Source organism: Chaetodon auriga, chromosome 15 (assembly GCF_051107435.1).
Source record: "Chaetodon auriga isolate fChaAug3 chromosome 15, fChaAug3.hap1, whole genome shotgun sequence".
NCBI lineage: Eukaryota > Metazoa > Chordata > Actinopteri > Chaetodontiformes > Chaetodontidae > Chaetodon > Chaetodon auriga.
In genome coordinates, this window is record NC_135088.1 from 13,741,108 (window position 1) to 13,755,928 (window position 14,821).

General features: G+C 40.9%; 2 protein-coding genes across 4 annotated transcripts in view; both read left to right on the forward strand.

Moving 5' to 3' along the window:
• LOC143332569 (ryanodine receptor 1-like) overlaps window positions 1–8,450 on the forward strand; it is a 42,894-nt gene extending 34,444 nt beyond the window's left edge. The window contains exons 91-107 of the mRNA XM_076750174.1: window positions 3,355–3,436; window positions 3,535–4,853; window positions 5,074–5,156; window positions 5,484–5,637; window positions 5,733–5,819; window positions 5,927–6,199; window positions 6,296–6,426; window positions 6,556–6,598; window positions 6,672–6,805; window positions 6,884–6,944; window positions 7,115–7,261; window positions 7,344–7,478; window positions 7,562–7,718; window positions 7,798–7,862; window positions 7,944–8,044; window positions 8,118–8,169; window positions 8,316–8,450. Coding sequence (XP_076606289.1) covers window positions 3,355–3,436; window positions 3,535–4,853; window positions 5,074–5,156; window positions 5,484–5,637; window positions 5,733–5,819; window positions 5,927–6,199; window positions 6,296–6,426; window positions 6,556–6,598; window positions 6,672–6,805; window positions 6,884–6,944; window positions 7,115–7,261; window positions 7,344–7,478; window positions 7,562–7,718; window positions 7,798–7,862; window positions 7,944–8,044; window positions 8,118–8,169; window positions 8,316–8,411 — 3,120 coding nt within the window. The 3' untranslated portion in view covers window positions 8,412–8,450. The remainder of the gene's footprint in view (window positions 1–3,354; window positions 3,437–3,534; window positions 4,854–5,073; window positions 5,157–5,483; window positions 5,638–5,732; window positions 5,820–5,926; window positions 6,200–6,295; window positions 6,427–6,555; window positions 6,599–6,671; window positions 6,806–6,883; window positions 6,945–7,114; window positions 7,262–7,343; window positions 7,479–7,561; window positions 7,719–7,797; window positions 7,863–7,943; window positions 8,045–8,117; window positions 8,170–8,315) is intronic.
• Window positions 8,451–9,971: 1,521 nt separating this feature from the next.
• On the forward strand, window positions 9,972–14,698 carry LOC143332570 (uncharacterized). 3 transcript variants are annotated; one of them, XM_076750176.1, is made up of 5 exons: window positions 9,972–10,129; window positions 10,957–11,215; window positions 12,474–12,507; window positions 12,890–13,064; window positions 13,182–14,698. In XM_076750176.1, exons 1-5 carry the CDS (start codon window positions 10,087–10,089, stop codon window positions 13,523–13,525), a joined length of 855 nt encoding a protein of 284 aa, XP_076606291.1. In that variant the 5' UTR covers window positions 9,972–10,086; the 3' UTR covers window positions 13,526–14,698. The 3 variants fall into 3 exon arrangements, with proteins under 3 accessions (XP_076606291.1, XP_076606292.1, XP_076606290.1); XM_076750177.1 differs by having other exon boundaries at window positions 10,055–10,129; window positions 10,977–11,215; XM_076750175.1 differs by lacking the exon at window positions 9,972–10,129 and adding an exon at window positions 10,529–10,892 and having other exon boundaries at window positions 10,977–11,215.
• The last annotated feature ends 123 nt before the right edge of the window (window positions 14,699–14,821 follow it).

The following is a 14,821-nucleotide window of genomic DNA, read 5'->3' on the forward strand; positions in this document are numbered from 1 at the left end:
TGTTGAAGAGGTGGCCAGTATACACTGCATATAGTACACCTGAATATTGCATTTAGACAACAAAGTCACTTTGAATTTCAAGTTTTTCAACCATTTATTTGTACCTTCAGTATGGGCTGGATTCAGTGTGGTTCTTCACTTTCACATTAATTCTGCATGGACAGAACTTTGACATGTCACCGCAGGAAAAGCACAAGTGTAATTATTAACATCAGTGATGGTTTAATTCCATTAACTTCTTCAGTTTCAGGGTCCTGGTATTGTTCATACCCTCGTGGCTTACTGGGACACTTGAATAGAACGGAGCCATTGCTAATATTACTAATGACACCTGTGCTTTTCCCTGCTATGACAAGTCTAAATGTTGGCCTTTGATATGCATTTAATGTAATACACATTATCACATATCTTTTTCTAGCTGGTTCGATGCCATTTAGTTTTTGTGAATGAAACAAAAGTATTTCATTATTAAAATATAAAATACACATAAAGGTAATATAACCATTAAAAAAAAAAAAAAAACAACCTGACCAAAAGTGTGGAACCTTATTGATTTCAGGCCATATGATGTAACTTTATAGTTACAAATGAAAGGTCAAAATCACATGACTTCTCCACTCTGCACAGTGCACTCATCCTCTCTGGATGACTGAGGCTAACGGCGCACCTTTCTTATTAGCTCAATGCTTTGCATGCATAACCCTTTAATTCACTCATATTAAGAGCTGAGCCATACTTCATCCATAAGTTCCCAGCTCAACAGACGCTTAACACACGATGCACCTAATACAAATGACTTATCCATGCACTGCCCTTCCTGACATGATATCCTCACAAGTATCAGTTGTTTCATTTTGCAGTCATCATATTTTCAGTACTATGGTAAACCAGTGAGTAGGGCATATGTTAAATGTGTAATACCAAAAAACTAAACTCTAACCATAGTACCGTTTGTAAAAGATGTTTATGTATTCAGTGTGGAAATCTATACTACATAATAGCATTTGAAAGTGTAAGAATGTTTTTAATTGTTTAACAACTGAATAATTTATTTATTATTTAAACTGTCTTCCACATGGTCAATGCAGGGTAAAGTATGTATTCATTTTATTTATCTATTGATGTGATATTGTGTTTACTAGCTTGTAATTATTCAATGTTGGTTTTCCTTATCAGGTTGTTTTATACCCACCTGCTTGTAAAGAATGAGAATACTTTGACTTGTCTTCCTGTTTGTATATTATGGAAGGTCTAAAATGCCCAAATTAAAAGAAATCAAACAAGGAAATGAAGTGAAATGCAATATACATTGTTATTTGTATTTCCCTTTCATGTATGTATTAATGTGTTATAAAAATATGAAAGGACAGTTATTTAGCTTCTTGTCTTTAACAGCTGAATGAGTTGTTTTTCATTATGACGTGACTTTTCCACGTTAAACTCAAATCACAGCACGGAAACTAAGTGAAAAGGTGGGTTCCATTGCAGTGATGTCCAGTAGAGGGCATCTTAAACCAGCCAATGCTAAAGCAAATCACTCAGCTGTACTGTTAACATAAAATGAAAATCAATTTATTCATTTATTAAACACAAAGCTCAATAACTGTCCTTTAAATATATGTTATCAGTTGCCATTTCATGGTTCATGCATACTTAAAACGGAGATACACATGCAAAGGTTAATTGTATTTTACTTTATTTCTTTGACTGATTTGTTTTAATTTAAGCATTTTAGGTCTTTCATAGTAAATACCAGTCAATGAGAGCCAATCATTTTTTTTTTAATGCTGAGCTCAGTATCCTTCCAAACAAAACTGAGCTCAAGATAGAAGGTGAGTTTTAAAAGGCAGATACTTCAACACCTTATTGAGTTCATTGTGAAGTCACACCAACCACATCCTGTGTCACGTCAGCCAGCACAAAGCTTTTTCGTGATATTTGATCAAATGCTCGCTTCAAAAATTAAAAAATATTCTATTCATGACCTTGTTGAAAGGCTCTTTGCAATCAGTAAAAATGTAGTTATGCAATAATGGAATGACAAGACAATTGCTTATTTTACCTTTTTGCCAGAATTCATTGTGATGTTTAATTTTAGTCAGAATTACTATTTAAAGAGTACAAGATGCAGGTGAACATCAACTTGTGTCTCATGAGTCAGACAGAAATATGAAAAGAGTGCATTTTGTGTGACCTTTCCCAACTCCCATCAAAAGGATGAGTCATTATTCAGAAAACAGGTCACAGATCAATACTTGGATGGCCACAGGGTTGGCAAGTACATTATTACCGTCTCCCTCTAAACCCTTGAATAAAATCTTGAGGCACACCTGCTCGTTCATACTGAACGCTACAGGAATAATGTATGAATATCCACACAGCAAAATTCTCCTCACCACAGAGTTTTGCCTTGTTAAACAATCACAGGCACTTTGTAGAGCAGCAGGGATTTTAAAACCCACAATAATACTAATAAAAATAGAAATTACAAAAACATTGTTTTTGTTCAATCAATTAAGAAAAAAAAGCAGGTGAATACAAAACTTCCTGAGAGAGGGGCTGACTTTTAACCTCCACTGTTGGGATATACACTTTAATATGAGATTATTTGGTGTTGGAATATACATTTTAATGTGACATCCACTTTGTGTGCACACAGTTAACAGGGCTCACGATTCTGTTGCCATTTTCATACACTAATATTTAACCTGAAGGGATATGCTTTTCATGTGTGTTGTGTTGCTTCGTGGCTTCTGTATTGCTTTGGTCGTTACACTATTTAAGCATTAATATAACATTTATATGTAATACAACATAGCATAACATTAGTATTTATTGCATTGTAGTACAGTGAGGCTATTTATGTCCAAACACAAACCATATAAGAGAATAAGATCAGGCCAGTGGCATCAAAACGTATTAATCACTATTCAGATCGTAATCCCTGACATTTTAACTTCTGCTTCCTGTGTATTTCAGAGTTATAGAAGTAATACAGTAATAGCAATTTGTTAGTTAACTGTTTTGTTGAAACCAGAATTGATGTAAAGCTGGAGGCAATTTTTGACATTCAAGTTTTTCTAAATCATTTTTACAGATTCTGTCAGCATGAGGTTTTGGTTATTTAACTTCTTTTTGCAGCACCCTCTTTGACGTGAATGTGACTGGATGCAACACACAGTATTTTGAATGTACACCTCATATCATAACAAGGATTTGGGTTATTATATGTTAAAATAATTTGGTGTGATAACTGTTGACACTTGCGTTTCTGTGTAAACCCCTAATATTTTCAAATGGTTTGAGATCTGTTGTCATTACTGTAAGTTCTTGTGCATCTTTTTATGGCCACAGGACTCCAGTCAGATCGGTCTGCTGAAGGAGCTTCTTGACCTACAGAAAGACATGGTTGTTATGTTGCTCTCCCTGTTAGAGGGTAAAAGAGTTTTTTCCTGTTCAGTTTTCAACAGTTTTCATCTCCTCCTGTCTCGTCTTTTTCAAACCTCTGTTGGAATTTTACTCTGTCTTATTCAGGAAACGTGGTAAATGGCACAATAGCCCGCCAGATGGTAGACATGTTGGTAGAGTCGTCCAGCAATGTGGAGATGATCCTCAAGTTCTTTGACATGTTCCTCAAACTAAAAGACATTGTGGCCTCGGATGCTTTCCGGGATTACGTCACAGACCCTCGAGGGCTGATCTCCAAGAAGGACTTCCAGAAGGCCATGGACAGTCAGAAACAGTACTCCCCTTCTGAGATCCAGTTTCTTTTGTCCTGCTCTGAAGCGGATGAGAACGACATGATCCACTATGAGGAGTTTGCCAATCGCTTCCAGGAACCTGCCAAGGACATCGGATTCAACATCGCAGTGCTGCTCACCAACCTGTCTGAGCATGTCCCCCATGACAGCAGGCTACAGAACTTCCTAGAACAAGCAGACAGTGTGCTGAACTACTTCCGGCCCTTCCTGGGCCGCATTGAAATAATGGGCGCCAGCAGAAAAATTGAGCGCATCTACTTTGAAATCAGTGAAGTAAACCGCAGACAGTGGGAGATGCCCCAGGTCAGAGAGTCCAAACGACAGTTCATCTTTGATGTCGTCAATGAGGGCGGTGAATCGGAGAAGATGGAGATGTTTGTCAACTTCTGCGAGGACACCATCTTTGAGATGAATATAGCCTCCCAAATTTCAGAGCAGGAGGAGGAAGAGAAGAACGAAGAAGATGATGAGCTAGATGAAGGTGGAGGTGAGGGAGGATCAGGAGGGGGAGCAGGTGGAGGTGATGAGGACAATAACGGAGAGGAAGGACAACCTGAATCGAGCTCTGCCTTCGCAGACTTCATAAACAGCATGATAAGCTTCTTCAGCATTTTCACCTTCCGTAACCTTCGCAGGCAGTATCGCAGAGTGAGGAAGATGACCGTCAAGGAGATTGTCGTGGCTTTGTCCACTTTTTTCTGGACCATCCTGATGAGTATACTCCACTTCATTTACAATGTGTGCAAAGGCATCTTTATGATCATCTGGCAAACACTGTTTGGAGGGGGCTTAGTGGAAGGGGCTAAAAATATCACCGTGACTGAGATTCTAGCGAGCATGCCAGATCCCACACAGGACGATGTGCACGGAGATGGACCAGGGGAGCCGAGGGCAGGGGAGGAGCAAGACACAGGAGGTGTAACAGACACTGGGGAGACCGGGAGTGGAGAGGAAGAAGAGGAGGATACCCAGGAAAAAGAGGGAGGGAGGATACCAGGTATTGATGCTCCAGGTGGACTTGGAGACATGGGTGTGGAGTCACCTGTTGAACCTCCAACTCCTGAAGGAACTCCAATAACAAAAAGGAAAATGGTGAGTTGTTTGCACCTTTGGGTGAATGAAAATGTACATGAATGTTAGCTACTTCACCGGGTGGGTTGTGGGTTGGCAATCCAGTTTTAAAGTACACTATTCTGTCTATCTCCCAAGTCTCAAGTCTTATATCATTTATTTGTTAAGAAACTTGAAAAGATAAAAAGTGAAGGCTAAAATGTTGGTGGCTATTGTGTGTCTTGTTTTTGTTTTGTTACAGGCACCAGAAGAGGCTGATGCTAGCCAGAAACCGCCTGAGCCTGTTCCTGTAGAGGAACCTCCTCCAGAGCCTGAAAAGGCTGAGTAAGAGTCTTGAGTTGTTGTTGTCTATATACGGTAGATAAGAATATTTGACTCAAATCATTCATGTTCAGAATTCATAATGTTGGAACATGCTTTGGACCGTTTCTATCCAGCAATTTCTTGTGCTAAGTGCTAAAATATTACACCATCAACATTACTACCAGTACAGAATGTGCAGTACATTTGTAGTATTACTACACAGTGTGCAGTTGGGCCTCTCAAACGGTTGCACGGCTGCAGAAGTGAGAGCCGTAGTGCATCATGATTTGATTTTGATGTTAATGAAATGCAGAAATAGGACAATACCCTACTCTGTTTGGTTGTCAGTGTTGAAACTGGAGAGAAAGCAGAGAAGGAAGCCCAGATCAAGGAGGAAGAGCCACAAAAACCAAAGAAATCTGCGAAAAGAAAAGACAAGCCGACAACGGAAGGAGGTTTTCAAATCTGGACTGAGCTAGAAACCCAAAGAAATAAATTTATGGTAACACGTTTTTTGTATTTGTTTCAGAACTGATTTGTCACTCTTCACTGACCAACCCGCTAATCGGCTGAAAAATACCCTTCTCTCTTTTGTAGAACTACCTCTCCAGAAACTTCTACAACCTGCGTTTCTTGGCTCTGTTCCTCGCGTTTGCCCTCAACTTCATTCTGCTGTTCTACAGGGTGAAAAGATCATTTTGTATTTGAATGATTATGTTCTAAATGACAACTCAATAATACACTCAGCTCTACTAAACCACGATGTCTCGCCTCTGCGTTGTTCTGTTTAGGTGTCCGACACCCCGCCTGATGGCGAGGAGATGGAGGGGTCCGGGCTGGCGGAGGGAAGCGGCTTATTTGAAGGCTCTGGGTTGTTTGAAGGCTCAGGGGAAGAAGTCGAGGGATCCGGAATGAGTGAAGGAGGAGATGAGGACGAGGAAGACGTTCCAGTTTACTTCTATTTGGAGGAGAGCACTGGCTACATGCAGCCCACCTTGGCCTTCCTCGCCGCCCTGCACACAGTCATCTCATTCATCTGTATTATCGGCTACAACTGTCTCAAGGTATGAAAAGTTTTGCAGCATGAACCACGTTCTGCCAGATGATTCCAAAATCTCACTTGAACTTAGTTAAACGGTATTTGCACTTGTTTCCGGCAGATTCCACTGGTGATCTTTAAGAGGGAGAAAGAACTTGCAAGAAAGCTGGAATTTGATGGCCTCTACATCACTGAGCAACCAGAGGATGATGACATTAAGGGCCAGTGGGACCGACTGGTCCTGAATACACCGTACGTGAAGAGAGAGATCATTGGCCTCCTATCACATGCTTCTTGATAATGTCAAGATTAAATAGACACACGAGAAACACAGACAACTTTTTGATTTAACTAATAACTGACGTCCCTTTTTTTCCACAGCTCCTTCCCAAACAACTATTGGGATAAATTTGTCAAACGGAAGGTGAGTTGATTTTGGTGGTTTTAACGTGGGCTCTGTAGAGCAGCTCAGCGTGTGATGTAATGTCTGTGTCCAGGTTCTGGATAAGTATGGAGACATCTACGGCAGAGAAAGAATCGCGGAGCTCCTGGGTGTCGATTTAGCCTCCCTGGATGTGAGTCAGCAACACGAGAAGAAACAGGAGGAACCAGACAACTCTGTGTTTGCATGGTACGGTACAGGGTTCACCAACAGAGATTACATGTTGTTCATTTAAAATGGATATCAACCAATGTTGTGTCTTTTTAGGATGACCTCCATTGACATCAAGTACCAGATCTGGAAATTTGGCGTTGTGTTCACAGACGGTGTAAGCGAACCCATGTTTACTTGTATACTGCACAGCATACTCTATGATACAATACTCCACTATATTGTACTAGACTATACTACACTTTACTATACTATACCAGACTACAGTATGTGAACATGATGTTACTTCTAAGAGTTGAATTAATCTTCCTTGTTATCTCTTTGTAGACTTTCTTATATCTCTGTTGGTACACGATAATGTCTTTGCTTGGGCATTACAACAACTTCTTCTTCGCCTGCCACTTGCTGGATATCGCCATGGGTGTCAAGACTCTGCGTACTATCCTGTCCTCAGTCACACACAATGGCAAACAGGCAAGTGCAGAGAAAAAGGCGACAGTGTTCACTTTGCTTCAGTCTGAATGTACTTACCTCTTGTCGTTCCTGTCTCTGCCAGCTCATGATGACAGTGGGCCTGCTGGCTGTGGTGGTGTACCTTTACACCGTAGTTGCCTTCAATTTCTTCCGCAAGTTTTACAACAAGAGTGAGGATGAGGATGAGCCGGACATGAAATGTGACGACATGATGACTGTGAGTCCCGGGTGTTTAAGGCTGTGTGATCCGCTGTCGCCTGCGTCACGTTTCAAACGACGTGTGTTTGCTGTACCTCACAGTGTTACCTGTTCCACATGTACGTGGGTGTGCGTGCTGGCGGAGGCATCGGAGACGAGATCGAGGATCCTGCTGGAGATGAATACGAGCTCTACCGAGTGGTCTTTGATATAACCTTCTTCTTCTTCGTCATTGTCATCCTGCTGGCCATTATTCAGGGTAAACATAATGCCAGTATTTAAAGATGCTTTATGTTTGGCAGATTTCATGAACACCTCTAATCATAATGTTACTTTAGGTCTGATCATTGATGCCTTTGGAGAACTCAGAGACCAACAAGAGCAGGTCAAGGAAGACATGGAGGTACAGTATAATATTTTAAAGTAAGCCTCTGCCCTGTACACACAACATGGCTTTAATCCACTTGACTGTTCCTTTGTGCAGACTAAATGCTTCATATGTGGCATTGGAAGTGACTACTTCGATACAACCCCACACGGCTTTGAGACCCACACTTTCGATGAACACAACCTGGCCAATTACATGTGAGTGTGCCTCCTCTGTGTTACAGTTTGTGTGTGCGAGATGAGAAAATATTAACACGTGACTCCTTTTCAGGTTCTTCTTAATGTACCTTATCAACAAAGATGAGACAGAGCACACTGGGCAGGTCAGTCTGAACAGCTTTATTACAGTTTATTAATTGTTTTCTGAGCAGGACTCACAGTGACTGATAACACAGAGTCTGCTGCTTTCAGTGTGTTGTCTCAGGCTGGGTCCTCCTTTGAAGTCTTGTTCTTACTTCCTCTGTTTTAGGAGTCGTACGTGTGGAAGATGTACCAGGAGCGTTGCTGGGACTTCTTCCCTGCTGGAGACTGTTTCAGAAAGCAATATGAGGATCAGCTTTCCTAGCCAGCAAGTACTTTTACACACACACAGAATGAAAATGACAACTATTGAACTGCTTGTGTTCATCATTCCTGACAAAACGCACCACAGATTGATTTTGCCATGAAAAACTGCAGAATCATTTTCTTGAATGGTTAACAGCACGAACATTACGAGAAACCTTGGTAACTTCCAAGCAGAGCAGTTTTCAGTATGCAGGTGTCATCTTTAGCAGATGGCGAGAAATTGTGACATCCTTGAAGTGGCTGGGAAAAAACTGCCAGTAAAGACACATTTTAAGCATTGTCATTTATTTAATCATGCCCCATAAGCTGGTTTTAACGAGAGGAGGAGAGGATAAAACCACTGTTTATGTGACAGTGTGATAAAGTGCCTCAGCTGTAGCATCAACTAGCACATAAGGAACAGACTGTAGTCGCTAATCAGTAATTTCCTTCAAAGTCATTATATATTTCCTTTGTGATCATTGTGCCACTTTTATTTCAGCGTATTCAGTGTTGGTGAGTGTTTTTTTTTTTCTTTTCTGTGTTTAGTTTTCTTCACATACTGTAGCTTCTATGTTTGAATTTAAATTATTTTATTTATTGTTTTTCAAGACAGTCAAAGTCTGTGACGGTGAATAAATTCTGTGTAAGAATAAGCTTCATTGCAATGTGATTTGATCTTGTACTCGTCATGCTGTATGTATAATGTGTGTATATGACCTGTAGTGATGTGACTACAGTGTCCTGTCTGTGAGTGTGGCTCCTCATCTGCAACATTTACAGTATGACCTCAATTATTGTTCAGTTGTTCAGAAATTTCTACCTAAGTCTGTGATTAGTGGTGATCAGAGGGTATTTGAATTTGGAAGATTAGGGAAGGTTGAGCTACATTTAAAATCCTGATATTGTACAGTTTAATTTATTTTCTCTTCAATTTAAGTATATAACAAGAAATGTTTGTGGTAATAGTTTTCAATATTGTAAGCTGACCAGAGAACAGCCACCAAGTACACTACATTGCACAAGACAGTACTCAATATAACTTAATGGTCTTTTCATGGCTGCTGTAAGAGAAGAGTACATTTGTGGGTCAGAGGGATGTGTTTGTGGCAACAAAATCAGGTATTTTAAGCCAAAACATGATGTTTTCTTAACCCTAACCAGGTGATTTTTGTGCCTAAACCTAAGCAGACCTGTACTGTCGCAGCATAAGATTGAATTGAATTTCTGTGGTTTGCAGAAACGTACAATGCCGACATTTACTGTGATGATTAGGCTGCAGGTTGTTGTTGGCATATCATTCATAGTGATGGATTGATTACTTTTTTTGATTTGTATTTGAATGAGGGAATGAGCCAAACAGATTTAGTGAAACTGATTTACTTTTAACTCTGTGTATGTGAAACTGAACTGATATTAAAGAGAAAAACGTAAAAAAAACCAAACATTTGAATCATGCTGATAAGTCTTTTAAAACAGTCCCTCTGCACGCACGACAGCAGTTTGTGTGTAACATCTCATCACATCCCATTTTCATACCAAGCTGTTGAACTGTGGCCCTGTGGAACATCCCGGCTGAATGCGGATTAAAGCCGAGCATTAAAACTCACATTGAGCTTCATGTGCTTTTCACCCATCCTGTCGTCTAACATTTCTCTCCGAGCCTGTTCGACTGGGACACGTCGGTCGCTAACATGAGCGTCTCCGGGATCCACCATGGGATGCTCAGGATGTATGGTGAGCTGATCCTCTTCTTCACGATCGCCTCTCTCATATCTCGCTAACGGATAGTTGTGCATCTCTCAGATTTTATGGTAATTTCCAAATTTGATGTCTGTTAGCGCTCAAGCTTTTACATTTGGTGATCATATTTAGATTTTTTCTTTTTTATTTGGAGAATTTTAATTGGATCCTGCATCACGGAGGTGTGGTTATGTTGAATAGTTGTTCAGTAGGATGATGAATGCATTTTGTGGCTCTGTGTTTGCCTAAACTCATAAGAGCTTTGCTTCAAAACAACACATAATATCATTTCATGATGCTGTTAATAGAGTCAGCAATGCTCTTTAGACCAAGAACCTTGATATTTAAAAAAAACAGTCTCAATCTGTCGGTGAAAATACACTAAAAAGATGAAAAATCAAGACTAAATCTGAAGTGTTCTGTCTTTTTCCACCTTCTCTTGTCTCTGTTATCCTGTTAGGTGCTTTAATAAAGTGTGTCCATGTGTTTTTTATTGTATGCATATAGGATGAGTAGAACCAGATGTGGACACTGGTAAACATGGTCTGATTGGTTGAGCCCAGCATCCACAGCCCCTTGATCCTCCAACCATCTGACTGCTTCTAATCTGTGGGGATGATAAAAGGACAGAGTGTTTATGCTTTAATCCAGCTCCACACTGCCCCCAATGCAATCACGATCACAGCGACCACGCGTAATATTGTTAATAAGCCTTTGGTATCGGGTTATGATTAGAAACGCATCATTTCTCCAACAGGTATTTAGTATTTAGTGCTGTTTTCTGTTTTTTTTTTTTCCCCCAACCTGCTTCTCATGTCCAGGTGGATTTATTTTCAAACAGTGGAAGAAGAGGTTTCTGCTCCTGACAGCTGAGGGCACTCTCCTGGTTTGCCACGATGCATCGTCTCCCCCGGACCAGCTGGTGTTGTTGCAGAGTAATTGTGAGGCAATTGTGGAAGGCAAGGAGATCCTTGACCTGCCCAAGTTACCCTCTGGTGGATGCAGGGATTGCTGCTTTGCTCTCATCCTCCCGCAGAACAAATACCTGCTGCTGCTGACTGAAACCTCTGCAGACTGCAGGTCACTGTGCTTGCTTTACAGATTACTTGGCCTTGTTCCACTTGAATGATATGCTGTCCACGTCATTCAACTGAGTAACTACATTTAACACCAGTTACTCAGGGGAATGGTTCCAGTGGTTTGTTTTATTTTTCACATTTTTGCCAAGAGTTAAATGAGAATGTTTGTACCACTCACATGCCTGGAGGACTGTAAACAAGGGGAAACATCTTAGCCTGGCTGCACTGAAGTGGGAGAACAAGTTGGAGGAGAGTCCAGGAAGTCACCAGACAAAAATATAGTGCAGCACAAAAAAAAACGCTACTTGTAGTTCTTACTTTTCATGTTTTCTATGGGATAAACAAAAAAAAAAAATTAATTTGTGAGCTTTAAGTGGATTTTTTTAACCTTTTCACAGAGCCAGACAAGCTGTTTCCCTGTGTTTCCAGTCTTTATATGCTAAGCTAAGCTAACTAGTGGTAGCTTCATTAGCAGATAGATATGACAGTGGTACCTATCTTCTCATCTAACTCAGCAAGAAAGCTGGAAAAGTGAGTTTCACAAAATGTTAAACTACTTTAATTTTTGCTCTCATTGCTCTTAACATTATGGGGAAGCTATCAGTACCACACTCAGCTATGGTGTATACCAATGTATGCATACCATTTCGGTGTATCACAGACAGTATAACAGCAGGACGTGGATGATTTAAGGACACTCACAGCCTCTTGGTAGCTGCTGTTTCAGAACCTGTTCCAGTTCTGGGACTTTTCAGTCTTTTCAAAGAAGGGAGGAAGTTGAAGACAAGGTCAGCGGGGTGGGAGGAGTTTTGAGGAGTACTGTGAAGCTTTTTTCTTTAGTCTAATGGTTTAGATCTCAGCAAGGGATGGAAGCTTCCAGACCAGACGACCAGGACTAAATAGCCACTCTGACTCTTAAAAAAGTCCACCACTACTGCTGTTTCATTGTGGTTTCATCTGCAAACTCAAACATCTTATCAGACTACACTTTGTGTCCACTGGGTTGAACATTGGAGGCAAAGCACCTCCTTGTGGGGCCCCAGTGTTAATAATCAGAGACTTGGAGAGCCTGTTTTTTAACTCTGACCACCTGCTCCCTCCTGCAAGATGACTGTGTTAGACTGAGAGCCACAAATACTGAACATTCCACCCCTGCAACCTACGCAGTTATCTCACTGGTATGCACTTTTTGACTGATGTATGGATGGATGTGTAGTTTCTATGGAGGTAATAACAGAATCATTTTCATCACTTTTCAGTCAATGGCTGAATATGCTGAAAAAAGTGAAAAAGGTCAGTTAATAAGACATTTCTTAAAAGTATTTGTTTTGGAAAATGTGTGTGTGTGTGTGTGTGTGTGTGTGTGTGTGTCTGTGTGTGTCTGTGTGCGCGCTGTGCTTTGAGCTAAATGCCAACATCAGATTACCACATGCTGACAGTGACAATGCTAACATGCCCATGTTAAGCAGGTATAATGATTGCAATGTTCACCCTAGTTTAGACTTGCTAACTAGCACAACACAAAATACAGCTGGTGCTGGCTGGTGCACATGTTTGGTCACAAGCCAATGGGACAAATTGATTTTTTTGTTTGTTTGTTTTAACTGATGGTGTGCTAGATGAAGCAATGACCATGTTTTTCCTTAACAAAACTCTCTTTTTTTTCCCCTGACAGAGTCTCTCATCACCTCTCAGTCCTTGTAAGCGACATCACGTGCCACCACCGCACATTACTCTCCGAGATCTGGTGCCTGAGCAGATCCTGGACAAAGATCCACCAACTCCACCGGTCAGCGACACAGAGGTTCCCTCCCCAGGGCCCATGACTTGTGCTTCCCCGAGGGATAAAGGTGAGTTTAGACAGCCATGTGCTCATTTGTGATATTTTCATGTAGATAATCAGGTTAATGTGAGCCGCACGTGGTTTTTGTTTGACTACATGTATGTTTTCATCAAACCGCTCACAGGTAGGAATTCTCCTCGTTCAAAGTATTACAAAGGAGGTGCTCATTCGGTCGGGTGTCTTCGTCATGGCACTATCAGTAATGCCCAAGCCGTGAGGGCGGTTTATCTGCTGATGGGAGGGGCCGCTGCTTCCTCTGCTATGGGTTACCTGGGTGCATGTTCACTCTCTAATCTGGAAGCCAAAGCTGCTGACCTGCCACTCAACACGGATTTCACTGGCATGGGGCCAGCAGGAGCGTACCACGCCGGGGGCCCCGCGCTCGACTCCCCTCACTACAACAGCTTTGACTTTGAAGTGGCAGACTCTGATTTCGATGCTTTTGATTGTGGTGGATTTACTTTCTAGCAATGTGCTGCGATGTGTGCATCTGGACAGCTTTAATGATGCTGACAACTCACTTGATATTTCAAGGTTTGTCAGAATGGCAGAACTGTGTATCGGCCTCCAATTTGGGATGCTTTTTAGGAAAAAATGTTGCTATGAAGTAACTGCAGCAAACAAGTGTGAATACAATACTAGTTGCCCAGTTACACGTCCAGCAGTTCCAGAGCAACATTAACATTAATCTGAAGCCATGTTTGCGGCCACCTGGCAAACACAAGTCCAATATTGACTCTGTTTTAGCTCCATTTTTGGTCTCCACCCAGTCTTCAGGGAAATATCTGTCTGCTTAGCTGCTGAATGCTCCACTATGTTCACTAGCTAGTCGCTAACTTTGTGTCTCTGCCGTTTGTTGCTGAGCAGGTAGCACAGTAAACGCATTCATCCGTCACTTCAACTAAACTTCCTGGACTGTATTTCATTGCCTTACCTTTACTCACTGCCCCCCACTAATGCTTCCCCCGGCGTTGTCTTAGCACAGGTTGGTTTTCTGTCTAAACCCTGCTAAACGTGTGACATACATTTTTTATTGTAGGAATATTTTGTGACATTCGATTACATTTGACACAACAGTGTGACCTTCAGTGTAACAAAGTCAAAAGTTACCATGTGATTTTGAACTCTTTAGCATATTCTGTAACGCCTGTGTAGTGATATGGACACCATTGCAAAAATAATTTTGTGCATATTGCCTACCCCGTATATTTGCATTATTTGTCATGAGAATTGCATTATCAGCTTTATCACTGATTGTGATTATGATAAGAATTTGTGATAATGGATAACATGCTATGTATGTGTATGTGAAAGTCGTGAATGAACCATATCTGTGAGTAACCATGGATGCTAATGGTACACACTTGTGTGACATTTCTGCATAATGTTGTAGGATTATTATGCTTATTTCATAACCATGAATGGATTCAAATAGATCTGCATCAGATTTTTCATGTAGTTGCAGTTATAAGCTCTGGCTGTGGGTAAATCAACCCACCATCAGGTTCTTCAGAATCTCAGCATCGTCCACTTTTGTGCATGTACTGTGTTTCTTTCACATACCCAGCTGTTAGTGTGCTTTACATCTGTTTTATGTCATGGCAATTTGGGCCCATTTCACTGATGTGAATAAAACTGACATGTGGGATTTTGTCAATTTTATTTGCTTTTCTTCCTACTTTTTCATATATTTGAACAAACATAAATCAGTTACTAATGACCCGTACGTCCTGCTTTGACTTTAATGAGGTAAGGTAGTGAGTA